General features: G+C 39.8%; 1 protein-coding gene across 1 annotated transcript in view; it reads right to left on the bottom strand.

Annotated features, from left to right (window-relative positions):
- Window positions 1-13,893, bottom strand: part of scara5 (scavenger receptor class A, member 5 (putative)) — a 61,882-nt gene extending 47,989 nt beyond the window's left edge. The window contains exons 1-4 of the mRNA XM_017438169.3: window positions 13,662-13,893; window positions 11,646-11,706; window positions 9,804-9,921; window positions 7,659-7,787 (exon numbers count right to left, since the gene is read on the bottom strand). Of these exons, the coding sequence (XP_017293658.1) occupies window positions 7,659-7,787; window positions 9,804-9,915 (241 nt within the window). The 5' untranslated portion in view covers window positions 9,916-9,921; window positions 11,646-11,706; window positions 13,662-13,893. The remainder of the gene's footprint in view (window positions 1-7,658; window positions 7,788-9,803; window positions 9,922-11,645; window positions 11,707-13,661) is intronic.
- Between the last annotated feature and the right edge of the window lie 314 nt (window positions 13,894-14,207).

The raw sequence follows: 14,207 nt of genomic DNA, 5'->3' as shown, positions 1-14,207 counted from the left end.
CTCCTTCTGGATCAGAGACGTGCTTTCAAACTGCAACGAAATCGGCATATCAGCACAAACGCCTCACCCCAGCTGTCGAGCACGGTAGTGGAGGGGTGATGGTTTGGGCTCCTTGAAGTCACTGACCCGACAGTGAACTCCTCAGCAGCGTCGGATGTGAGGCCATCTGTCCGACGGTCTCGTGTTACACCCTGTCCCATCAATTATCGTCACCGCCATGACCCGTGGAGAAGATCAGGTTTTAGATTTTCAGCTTGAATCAGTTGCCACGATGAGCATCCTGATTGCTGATGATGTACTCCTTCAAATAATGTGTAGTTATCACACAAAAAAAAGTCAAAATAGATAAATATCTTAACCCGTTATCTCAAGATAATATCATGAAAACGGATTTCTTTTTCAGTTTCTGTAATTTTCACCTACCACCTACAGCAGTGGTCTCCAGTCCTGGTCCTCAGGGCCACCAACCTGCATGTTTTACTTGTTCCTCTGCTCCAACACACCTGATTTGAATCAATGGGTGATTAACAGGCTTCTGCAGAACATGAAGAGGTCATTTAAGCACTGAATCAGGTGTGTTGGAGCAGAGAAACAAGGAAAACCTGCAGGATAGTGGCCCTGAGGACCAGGATTGGAGATCCCTGACCTACAGGGAAAGTGAACGGATGAGACTTGAAACCGCAGCCCAGGTTTAAAGCAACACCACAAAGAATGAATAATAGGCTATAAAAATATTTTCATATTGGAAACAGTCTACAAAAGAAACAAATTATTGCAAAAAAAAAGGGAAACTGAGGAACAAAGCAACTCATAAACAACAAGCCACAACATTTTCACCAATTTTATGGTGATAAACTTGGCATTTGTCGCAACATTTTATTTTAAAACATTCTTGTGGTTGTGCTGAAAAGAAAAATGAGGAGATCAATAAAGTCGGAGTGTTTCATGTGGATTACACGACTGTCTGTGTAAAACTAAAAAAAAAAAAGCTGCACCATAATTTAACTGGATCCTTCTGACGGTGAAACATCCACGTCCTTGTGGAGCGGTACATTAATGGTTTGCAGGCTGTCGTTTTTTTGCCTCTGCTGCCAGAAATGTTTACTGCGTTTCATGATGAAAATTAAAACAATAAAGAAAAGTTAGATGGAAAATTTTTATTCTGCCTGTCAGGAATATTGCTTTTTCTGCCTAAAAACAAGAAAAACATTTTTTGCAGGAGAGAGGGACTAAAGTCAGGTCCAATTAGCCTGGACATGTTAATGCCCCGCGTCTGACTTCCTAAATGAAGTTGTCTGCTGACTTTTGGGACCCCTCTTGTCTTGACTGACTATTCTTTTATTTTTGTGTGTGTGTGTGTGTTCTCACAGTGATGAACTCCCACTGGGACAGCTGGACCGTCTCCAGACTCTTTTCTTCTGAAAGAACCGTGGCCGGAGCACAGAAACTCATTAGAAAAGGCTTTATGCTCTCAGAGTCAATTTAGGGGCCCGAGGGGGCAACGTTTGCGTGTGACATACAGGCCTGTAAAGTACATACGTGTGTGTGTGATTGTTGTTTAGTAAGTTAATATGTATTTGTGGTTTACTTAACTCTAAAGCATGTGTTTATGTGAATCATTACTAAACTATCTACATATGGAGGGACGTAAGGATGAAAAACAGGACCTCACTTGTCAGTGGCTGTTGTTTGCTTTCAGGTTCTTGCATTATTGACACACACACACAGGTTTTTAATTTAAATAAGTACAATTTGCATCCATAAAAGCTGCTTTTTTGAGTGTGGACCATGAGAGTTCTTAGATGTTTTGCACGTTTCCATAAATGCATGATGGAGGATTAATTTTCCTGCAGGAATGTGTGTTTCGGAAAAAAAAAAGAAATAAAATTCTTACCGGTGTCAAACATAAGCAGATGCATGTCAGAAGCAGCATGGCTTATGCAGCCAAAAATCTTTTTGTTTCCACACGTAAGTGGTTCAAAGCCTTTAAAGTTGTTAGGACTGGTACTTTGTGGTGTCACATTTACCCTCAGAAGTTTTTTTTTCTACAGACAAACCTGCCCAGACACATATGGTACACATTCAGGACAGTTTTTCCCCCCAGTTTGTATCATATAGAATGTGTGCTTTCTTTATAAATAATCCTCAAAGGAGCTAAAGTAATCTAAAGCTTGTGGCCGTGCCAAAAGGAGCCCAACATTGTTTTCCCAACGGTCGTGTAAGTCAGTTCTCTCCTCCTTGTCAAGGTCAAGCAGAGCTAATTTGTTTCCAGAGAGGAGAAACTAAAATTTCAGCAACAGTATCCTCAGATTTACGGTTAAAAAAAGAACAGGTTTAAAGTTGGTGGAAAACACATTTAGACCTGAAAATCTGATTAAGATTTTTAAATTTTTAGAGGCTTCCAGATGATAAAAACACACCATATGAGGTAAATTTAGTAAGTAAATCACATAAAATGTTGCTTCTTTTAAAGATCAACTTTGTAAAATGAAGTTAAGCTGAAAATCACAGCAGTGAATTGATCTCACCACATAAGTGTGCATCTTATGGGAATGATCTTATTAAAGGTCTACCAGTCACTGAAGGAATGCATGTCGCCCGCTGCCTTTCATGTCAGAGTTTTAGATGAACTTATTATAGGAAATGATGATGTTGTAACAGAAAATAATGGTATTCACGTTCTTATGCAAGATGTCACTCTCAGAATATGTGTTGAGAATGACTCTCAGGTACCATAACATCAAATTTTAGCTTAATATCTGTAAAATTTACTGAGTTACTGTTATTCTTGAATTAAATAGTACACTAAATGACTATTTCTTGAAGGCTTCATTGAAATCGGTCGAGTGGTTTATGAGATATTTTGACTCCAACAATTCATGCTAAAGTTTTAAGTAAAGATATTCTATAATGAATCACTCCTAGCTAAAATTTATCTCAATATCTGTAAAACTGATTGAATTATCACCAAGTTGACTTCAAAAGTTGACTGGTTTTAGTCGTCTTTCTAAAAATTACTTTCTGCAAGTTTTATTAAAATCTGAACAGGGGATATTTTGACAAAACGTCATCATCTGTATTCGGCTTTCAGCGGTGGGCGATAAAAAAGGATTTGACGAGTTCAGCAATCATGATTGCCTTCACACTGGAGGAGGTTTTCCAACCAGCCCCGTTCTGATAAGTCCTGCGGGTCGTGGAGTGTGCAGCGGGGTCATCATTCAAAGTGGAGGGAGCTTTAAAGGTATGACACTCCAAACCAAACCCTGCAAAGCAGAACTTCCTCCACAGAGTTGATAAAAGTCAGGAGGTTCGATCATCCCCTCAGAACAGACTGTTTTCTGATATCTCCCTGGAAATAATGAACTGATGTGGCAGCTCTAACCTACACGATGAATGAACCAGGTGTCATCTGGTTCTTTCATCCTTTTGTCATTTTGCTTTTAGTCCTCTCCGACTGTCACTTACTGACCTTTTACTTGTCTAAAACAAGGATTTAAGATAAGCTGTGCTGACAAAGAGGATGCAGCTACATTCATGTCATAAGCGCAGACGTTTTTAGCCGAAGAGGATCTATAATCTCTGCAAAAATTAAACCAGCGTGTCTGAACCACCGTGGAAAGTGGGACTTGAGGGAAGGCCAAGGAGGCAGAGTAAGAACAACAAAAAAGTCAAGAGAGAATTGAGAGAAAAGGAAGAATGTAGATAGCGCAGAGCTGAATGTTTCACATCTGAACCCTGGAGGAAAGTGCGAGTGTGTTGGTGCGTGCACCCGTGTGTTTGAATGCGTGTGTGCGCGTGTGGCGAGGGGGGCCTCCCGTGCAGCTCCTCTGGAGCCACTTACATTTTGGATGGACGGCATTTTATTTAAGAAAGGCGGGCTGAAAAGCCTGGCTTTACTGCTTCTCTAAAACAATCTCATCAAGGAGCCTTAAAAAAAAACCTAAATGCCACTGCGACGACGGCGAAGCTGTTCCAAAGCTCTTAACTGCATCTCCGAGCCTGGGAATACACTCAGAGCCTCGTCCAGTCATGTGGTTTCAGCCGGTGTTTGTGGCTCACAGATCAGGAATCAAACTGGAGAAATTAGGCTTTTTTTTGTAGCTGAAACCTTAAAACAGCCAAACCGTATCTAAAAGTTTAAACTAGCAGAACAGTGGCTAAAACCTGAAAAAGCACAAAAGGTTTTCAAGGATTTGAAGAGCAATTAAAGCATTTTTTATGAGGAAAAGGAATGTAAATATAGTTATATATTTCAAAAAGTTTAGTAGCTGCAAACACCAACAATCATAGCCGTAAAGTCCTGAATGAGCTGAAGGTTTTGATAGCAGAATGGCTGATATAGATGAAAGTATGCTGAAGTATTAATCAGGAAAACAACCGTGACTGTTGACTCAGCATTAGATCTACGATTTTCAGATTCATCCAGGATCCTGCTGATCTGAGGCCAGCATGTCTTCGTGTTTTATCTCTTCTTCTTCTCCTCCTCTCTCTGCCACTATCAGCGTCTCTTTTGTCTTCCTTTCTTTTACCAGAGGAGCTGACATTTACAAGGAGGCCACCGTGGGGTTTGCAGTAGGTAACAGCCGTAAAGTCTGAAGCACCTCCAAAGCATTTCTCATTCACTGCTTCATTCCAGGTTTTTTTTTATTTTTTTTTTTCCAAAACGCAGCAGTTTAAGCTCTGAAAAACACTGGAATTTATTACGACACTGAATGATATGAAATAACAACAGCTAATACTAATTTCCACAAGCCATACGTCCAAATTTCCACTTCAGAGTTACGCCAAAAACTGAGAAGTGATGTTTGAAAGGCGTTTTAAATCGAGCTTTTGGAAATTTTAGCAGTTGTTTGGTTGGTCAGTGACTGCTTTTATTACACGGGGTACAAATCTGAAGGAAAGTTTTGTTTCAGACTTCTCCTAACATGAATTTATTTATTCTCTCTGTCATTAATCTGCATACAATTCTCCCAATAACAATAAAAACAACAGTTCAGGGGAGTGTTCAGAAAGCTAAAATAAGTCTTTTCTGAAACAAAAACTTGTCTCATCTTTATTTTGTGAGTTTCTTTTATAAAATGGAGCTACTTATCCTGTGTGAAATGTTCCCGCCACCTGTTGGGTGAAAACAACCCCTCCACTTTGACTCAAACTCCTCAAATCATTCCTTTAAAACGTTTAGGTGCCTGTCAGATATACAATCATTTAGTGGCACTGTTGATGAAAGATTATCTGTGTTATGTTAAAAACTTCCTTTATTAGTTGAGATGAATGACATGAATGAGGCCTGAAGTGTCACATGATGCCTTAGTGTGATGTATTTCTCATGGATGTCACTTTCTCCTTTTTTAAGCTGCTTTATTTTGCTATTTTTGCTGTTGGGCATAAGTGGAAGTAACAATAAATTAATTAAATTATTATTATTATTATTATACAGGATGCTAACCAGCATCCTTTAAAAGGTGGGTTAACCAGTTTAACATTACATCAAAACAAGCAAAACCCTAAAAGTATCAGTAACTTCTGAGTTTTATTTGTTGATGCAGTGATGATAAACCGGGACAAAATGGCCGCCACTGTTTACCGCGTAATTTCTCTCTCCAGCTGTAAATTCCTCCTTTTACTGCCTTTCTCTGTTCTCCGTTCTTTCAGAGAACAAAGCAGAAAATGAAAATGGCATTATTTTTCTTTTAAATTCCCACAAAATTTACACAAAACCATTCCCAGTATTAAGATTTAAATTTCTTTGCTGCAGGACTTTTACAGCTTTCCATGCTCTTATATCACCTGCTGTCAAAGCAAAAATCTCATCAACCACTGAGCAGATTTTAGTAAAACTCTCAGGAAGTAATCATTACAAACACATCTACAGCTGATTAACTCTTGAAGTCAAGATGGCTGCCACTGCAAACATAAAAATGTCTATAAGTCAGTCAGTTTCACAGATATAGAGCTAAAGTAGCTGAGCAACACAGAGCACTAGATTTTTGCTTTTGAGTGCTCATTGGATGTGGCAGGCGATATGCATTCCTTCAGGGGATGCTCGGCCGTTAGTGTCAGTTTTAATCGCTCCAACCAACAACAGACTACCTGACTCCACGTTATCGGCTCGTTGTAAACACTATAATTCCTGGAGGAAACAGACGTGTCCTAACAAGGAGGTGTTATTTTGCTCCGACTTTAGGAAGGTCATAACTTAAAACACCTCAAAGGCCACAGGGTTAAATGATCAACTCACCAAATGTAATTACGTTTTTCCTCATTTTATGTTCTTTCATTGAAGTCAGCTGGTCCTGATTTACTCAGCAGAGACAGGATTTCTTTTTTTTTTTTTTTTTTGTTAAACCTTTAAGCTCTATAAATCTGTGTAAATGTAGAAAATTATTAGGGATCTGATCAGTGCTGATGCCAATTGATTAATGCTTACTGTATGTGCAAATTTAAGTATAAATCTGCAAACTGAAGTATTGCACAGTCAGGGGTCAGGGTTATGAAAGGCTGCACTCAGAAGGAATTCAGCATTTCAAAGCCACCGTCATTCTTCTTCTCCTGTCTCTCTCTCGTAGCTGTGGAAAACGTTGAGCTCTTCGAGCTTAAAAACGCTGACAGATGTGGGATTCAAGTTGAGAAGTGACACACACGTGCAGCGTTTTTGGATCGGTACTTTAAAACTGAATTCACAACTTAAGATCAGGACGAAATCAGACAAAAACAAAACAAGGAGAAGCTTTAGAGACCTTAAATCTTCATGTAAACAGGAGTAAAGTTCACTGTTTTATAAGTTTGTCTGTTAATTTACCAACAGAATTAAACATGACTGTTAGGTAGATGAGTTTTACATGATTGTTTACTAATTTAATGTCACCGAGTTTCACAAAGATGAATCAGAGTTTTGGAAGAAATGAATCCCAAAGTGTTCACTGAGACCATCTTAGGAATATTTTATAGTATATTTGTGCTGATGTGCATGTATGCGTGCATGTGTGTGTGTTTTTCTATATTACTTCTTATCTCAATCTTAATGAATCAGTTATTTCAAAGCTCAACATTGCAAAGGAGAGGTGAAGGTCATTATAACCACATTTTAACTCCCTTCTTTTCTCAATCTCTTCGACAGAACATCGTCGTATTTCTGTTATTAAACTGCAAATTCCAGCAGAAAGCACATCACTACTGAAGAGCGGAAACATAGTAATAATAATGCCTGCTTTGTAAACAATTTTGCCTTAAAAACATCTGCAAATGATGTTAAATTGACAAATACTTCCAGGTCTGTAAATGTTTTATGAGTCTGAAACCATTTCTATCTCACAATCTAGCTTTAGGGTAAAGTTTAGAGCTCAGAGACCAACAACAGCTGAATTAATCACATACAGCAGGTTTAAAAATTAAGTTTTATCTTTAAAAGGTCTGACTTTTAGATAGGCAGCGCCGATGCCTCTCAATAATAACGTTTCAGGTTCACCTCCTGGCCTTTCTGGGTGGAGTTTACATGTTCTCCCGGTGCACATGTAGCTTTTCTCCAGGTAAATTGTCTCTAAGTGTGAGCGAGCGTGTAAATGGTTTGTCTCCATGTGTCCCTGTGATGGACTCAGACCTGTCCAGGTGTCCCCCGCCTCTCCCACCAGCTCCCCATGTTGTTCAGACGCACGTCCTACCTGCCAGGCAGAGTCCAAAGATGGTGAGAAGAACCAGGATGTAGAGGGAGATGATGGCATATTTGATGGCAGAGAGGGAGTTCAGGAGGCTGCAGCACTGGTCCTGCTTCCTGCGGCTCTTTCTGGACACTGAAACGAAAAATAAATGGATTTTTTGACAAAACTGTTTATTTCTAAACTTTTATTTTTAAATCAGTATGGCATGTTGGGGAAGCTAAGGCCTCTGGTGTCTGAGGGGACTGAAGTGGTCACATCATGATGAATGTTGCCCCACCTGGACCTCATAACGTCACAGACTCTGTCTTCATGCAAAAAAAAAAATCAGGATGTTGGATTGAAGGAGAATTTTAAACACAAACACTGATTCTGCAGCAAAGCCTCACTGGAACTGCCTCAATCCATCAATGGATGCACGTGGACTGGTGTCTCACACACACACACACACACACACACGTTTCCCCTCGACGATGAAGAACACACACACCACCGCAGCGTAAGACAAACACAGCTGGCTCAGATGTGTGTGTGTGTGTGTGTGTCACATGGTTGGAATCTACAGCACAAAAACAAATATTACACCACGCTGCTCTGCCTCTTCGTTTCAGCCCTGCTCCGAATCAAAACACACGTTCCAGGGAGAAAAAGCAACATTTTTAACAGGACATAAACGGGAAAATACAACCAGCAGCGTTGGGAGGAATTAATCTGTGATACACGCAGTAAAAGTTTTATGGTTTAAAACAACAAAGTAGGAGAAGGGAGCTACCTCATTTACGCAGAGATGAGGCAGTTTTTAAGACGACTTTTTAATCTCTTTAAACATTTAACGACCCTCCAAGACCAGGTTTGAAGTTTTTAAACAGCTCAGATAGCATTTGTCAATGCTTCTAGTCTTGGAGTGTTTTCCCAAACTCCTTCAATCATTTTATTTTCTCTAGATTTGTTGAAAACAGATAACTGAAGCTATCATATCTGACAAATAACTTTATGCACAATCAATCTGTCAGAGCTTCAGGTATGTGTTGGGGATGACTCTCAGCTACCGCCACGTCAAATTTTAGCTCAATATCGGTACAACTGACTGAGTTTTAGCTATTTTTGCGTAGGCTAACGTCGATTAGCTGTGGCGGCCATCTTTAATTGGGTAAATCAGTTGTAGATCTACATCTAGCGATTATTTTCTGAGAGTTTTATTCAAATACGCTCAGTGGTTTATGAGATATTTTGCTAACAGACAGACAGTGCTGACTCCAACAGTTAAGGCCAAAGTTTTATACAACGTAAAGCACCCAGCTACTCCCACGCCACATTTTAGCTCAATATCTGTAAAATTTAAATGAGTTACAGCGTATTTGTGTTTGTTGATTAGCTGTCGTGACCATTTTAAGTGAAACAGACACAAACACAGACAAAGGCAGGTAAAAAAACTAATTACTCCAAATCTTTAAAACTGATTTTTTTGGATAATTTCTCTAGAAACACTTTGTTTTTGGGTAACGTTTTCAAGTGTTCTGTGGAATAAACAGAGCAAACTGAGGTTTTCTAATTATTCTGAATTAAGCTTGGCTTTAAATAATACAGTGTTTGTGATAAACTTCAATCAGTGGAGTTTGACTGCTGTCCACGCTGAAAACGTTGAACGTACATAAAATGGTTTGTCAGACGGATAAACTGAACTGAATGTCAACAAATCCTCCAGTTAATTTGAAGGCTTTCCCAGTAAATTAGTCAAACTGAGGGCTGGAACCTGAGAAAATCGTCTGTCGTCTGTTTGTTCGGCTGCACCTGAGCTCACACACATCCAGATGTTCCTCCAGGAACGTTTCTGGATTTCATACGTGACCAGAGAGGGAACGAGGGCCAAAAGATGACCGCACAGCTTCTCCTTCTCCGTGTGCTTTAACGTGTGCGTTTCTGCGAACACATAAATGGTTTTCTGGAAAGTCCCCTTCTGAAACTCAGGGTTTTTTCTGCTCCTGCGTCCAGAAAGACTTCAGGATCTCTCATCACAAAGAACATCTCTTACTGTAAACCACTGTGACAGCTTCAGCTTCAGTCCAGCTGCATCTTTTGTTAACTTTTCATGTGTTTAGCAGACATTTAAAAGAAAAAACAAAAGCCTTGGAGTCTTCTCAGTTATTTTACCTTCATCACAAAGGTTAAGTTTGGACAGGTTGCGTCCATCGTAGGCTTCCTCATACATGGACGTGCTCTCCCTTTCTTCATGTGTGCTCAGATACATGGCTTTGTTTTCCATCTCCGCCTGATTTAAAAAAGAAAGACATGATGAGCTGCAGTAATTCATCACAAAACAACCAGATACTTACAGTATGTGTATTTATTATGATGGTAAAGGGTTTATATAATTTTTTATGCTGTTGACTTCCTGTGCAAAATATCTACAACTTATAGACTGGTGAGGAAAGCACAGACTCTGATCTAATTTATGAAAACAAACAGAATTAGTGATTTATGCTAGTGTGTAATAAATAAGTAATTAAAGGCCTAGCAGTCCTTGAAGGAATGCACGTCGCTCGCCGCTTTTCATGCCAGAGTTTTAAACTAAGATCATCTTTTAATGAGAAATTACATCGTTCTACCTGCTTTGACCCAACCTTGTAAATAACATATGTAATTTCAGACACTGTATTAGCCCTCAGTGCATGTGTTGAGGATAACTCTCAGCTACTACCACACCAAATTGTAGCTCAATATCAATAAAACTGGCAGAGGTATAGACTTTATTGGGTTTGCTAATGTCAACTAGCTGTGATAGCCATCTACAGACAAACACACACAGATGACACATAAATGTTGTCTGCCTTCACCTTTCAACAGCAGGCGATAATAAAACGTGCACAAAAAAAAAAAAAAACATGATAAATTTAACACAAAGACATGAATCCCTACAACACACCCAGAGCAAAACCTATAATTATATGACCGGCATATTGCAGATATAACTAGAAAAGATCCTGAAGAAACTTTGAAGGGGTGCATTTAGCTGTGGCGGCCATCTTGTTGGGGCTTGGAAGCACTCCGAGAGCACAAACTTCTTTACCCGCTTCTCCTTTACGGGGCGCGGGGAGCTGGTGTTTGTCTCCAGCACCCACTGTATGAGAGACGAGGACACCCTGGACAGGTCTGAGTCCATCACAGGGACAAATGGAGACAAACAACCATTCACACCTAGGGACAAGTTAAGAGTTACCCATCAACCTAACATGCATGTTTTTGCTCTGTGGCAGGAAACCTACGCATGCATAGGGAGAACATGCAAACTCTGAGAATATACTTAATTTTTCTTTTTTATTTATATGATAAAACTACAACTTATGACTGTCCAATACTTAATCAGAACTCTGCAGCTCTCACAGTTCATATCCAATTGTTTTGACAGGTTCAGTTGCAGGCAAATATCCAACACTTTAACTTCGAACCAAATGGGAGAAAGAACATGAATCATCAGCTGTTTATCGTGACGAGCCTTAATTCCACCTGAAGCACGAGTTTCCCATCAAATGCAGCTCAAGCTGAGTCACACCGCCTAATTTCTCAAGATTTAAACTGATCTGAAAGCCTGTGATTTGCCTTTTACTGTGAGAGGATAGTGCTTTCTCCTCCGGTTGGTGCGAGGTTTCCCACACCGTGCCTGATCTAAACCAAATACGACTAAAGTGAAAGGGGACAAAGAACAAACAGATTTGCCTCGGGAGCAGAAAGGTCGTGTTCAGGGATAAAATGAACAGCAAGGAGTTGTGGATGAGAACTCTGTCAGGATCTGATGGCAGGTCTCTGAGTGTTTCAGGAAGTGGGTAAAAACTACTCAGTCTGGACTTTTTCATTAAACGAGGGGATGGAGGGGTCACGCTAACATTTATACTGAAGCTACAGGAACCATTTAGGCTGCTAGGAGATCCACTAAAACACTCCCCACCCCTGCAAACACTCTGTGTGTGTGTGTGTGTGTGTGTGTGGACTGATTACCTTCTTATTAAACTGCGACTGGTGGGAGAATACTCAAATCATTTAGCTGGCCTCTCAGTTTCTACAAAGAACGGTGGGAAAGCAAAGCAATCAGCATCCTGTGAAACCTGAAGCAGGCAACAGAAGACTTAAAAAAAAAGACAGCATTTCCTGAAGGAATGCATATCGCCCGCCACTTTTCATGCCAGAGTTTTAAACTGAGATCCTCTTAGGATGAGAAAAGACAGAGTTATAACTGTTTGAAAAACAACAGGTGCATTCTCACGCGACGCTGTGGGATCTGTTAGCACTCTCAGCTACTACCATGTCATACTTTAGCTCAGTATCTGTAAACTTTACTGTTTTATAGCCATTCAAGGATTTACAAAGGGGCTGATTTCAAAAGATTTTCATTTTATATCCAATGATGAGTTTCATTAAAATCTGTTTGGTGGTTCAGGAGATATTTCACTGGCAGACAGAAAGAGTTGGCTCCAGTAGTTAATGGGAATGTAAAGCATAAAATGTCTGTAAAACTGGCTGTTGTAGCCATTTTTGTGTTTTCAAAGGTCAGCTGGCGTTCTGTTTCAGCACACCTGCTCTATTTGTGTCTCCTTATGCACCCTCTTTGTTTAATTTTGTCTATTTATGCATCTTTTTTGTTCTTTTAGCGTCCAGTTGGTATTTTATGCATCCTTTTTTATTTTTTATGTCACCTTATGCATCCTGTTGGTCCTTTTATGCGTCATAAGTGATTAAATAGAAGGCATCTGTCAGGACTCCTGTTTTTTGAAGACTGGACTTCTTGTCTTGAATCTTGAAGACTTTCATCTAAAAGGCTTCTTCAGTTCAGTTGAACCTCTTAGGATTGTCATCTCCTGGATGGCTGAGAATCCACACCAAACTTTTACTGTGTCCTTTTTGTCTTTTGTCTGCTCCGCATCTCATCTTCTTTAAATATTTTAATTAACATTGAAAGTTCAGCTATTATTTAACTTTCTCTGACCCTTTTCAGCAAATTTCAGCAGTCAGATTTTTTTTTCTAGTTCTTATTTAAATGTCATATAGAAAAGTGCATGGCAGCAATGTCCAGCTTTGGTGCTTATTTGAGCATCAGCAGTGAGAACTGGAAGGAAAGCTGCAGAGAATCTAAATCAAATCTTGCAGCTGGTTTTAATCAAAAATAAAACACAAACAGCCACTGATTCACATGCTTTGACGCAGAAGTCTGAACAGCATTTTCTTTCGTGGACCACTCTTACTCAATGATGTTTTGGGCAGATTTGCTGGTAAAACAGAGACAAGTTACGCCGCAGGAAGCTTCAGCTGCTGCCCCGCTGAACTTTGAGCCTGGTCAAAGATTGCCCAAAGCGTGACAGTTTCGTGGACTGAAAGAGGAAATTGGAAGTTGACTCTTCAAAGCAGACAGGCCACTCTCTGACCTCTCAACATGGGGGCACAGAATTATCTTGTCATTTGTTTCCAACAAAGCGTCTGATTGTCTGCCAGGTCTGAATGAAGCGGTGTGTGTGGTCCCTGTTGGAGATTTGAACAAGAATCTCTCTCACATCCATATTTAAAAAAAAAAAAAGCAACTTCCTAAACTTATTTTCAGACCTCAAACTGCCCATGTATGTGCTTTTTATGAGTCCCATCTCCCTATAAACATCAATGCAGAACTCCCATGTCATTGCTCAATCATCCATGAGCCACATTAACCCATTTCCCTTCTAATTAAAGAGATCCTTCACCCATGACCGCTGATACACAAAGAAGCAATCTTCTGCGGATGAGTTGCATTAAGTGTGAATTTCCTGTCGTTTTTGGCTCCATCTTTTAAAACGTAGTACATCAGCTGATCAATTTAATTTTAATTACAATAAAAATTAACACATGTTGACCAGTTTGACCCCCATTAAAAGGTCAAAGGTTTACTTTTCATGTGCTGGAAGATTGTTATTAAGCTCCTGGGAGCTCCTTACCTCCACCAGGTGCAAATTTTACTATTTTCAGTCAGATTGTGTTAATTCCTCTCACCTTGTCAGATGTCAGCTGGATTGAAATTCACAGATCTGCGTTCCTCATAATTTCCCTTTGACAAATAAAGTTTCCTCCTTTGACTTCCACCCTGTTCAGTCAGCTCTGAAAATGCTGTCAAATGAAGCAACGAGTTGCAAAAAAATTTAAAAAAATCTGCAGCATGCACAACTTCTCAGTGTCGCAGAGGCTGGTTTCAGCTGTCAGCTGGTTTGCAAAGAGGAAAGTCAGACATTTGGAGTAAAAAAAAAACCACAACATGGTCACGTGACTACCACAAACTCCCAGCTGATGATCCTTGTGCTGCTGCAGGAGCCGAGCCTGAAGTTTTCCAGCAGCTGGATGTTTGTATGTTTGCGCCCTCTGTTGGACACTAACTCACCTGCAGCAGCTCATATTCTATAATTAATAGTGTTTTTAAAAAACCCAACAGGTTTAAGCTACATGAATTAAAACAAACGACAGGTTTTAAACATTTAGTCTCTGTCGCACACCTGTCTAATTAGAGACAATCACTGATGCGTTCAGGTGCCCTCGTATAACTCA

This window comes from Kryptolebias marmoratus, linkage group LG19 (assembly GCF_001649575.2).
Source record: "Kryptolebias marmoratus isolate JLee-2015 linkage group LG19, ASM164957v2, whole genome shotgun sequence".
Classification (NCBI taxonomy): Eukaryota; Metazoa; Chordata; class Actinopteri; order Cyprinodontiformes; family Rivulidae; genus Kryptolebias; species Kryptolebias marmoratus.
The sequence above is the reverse complement of the archived record's forward strand: the minus strand, read 5'-3'. Positions and strand labels throughout refer to the sequence as shown.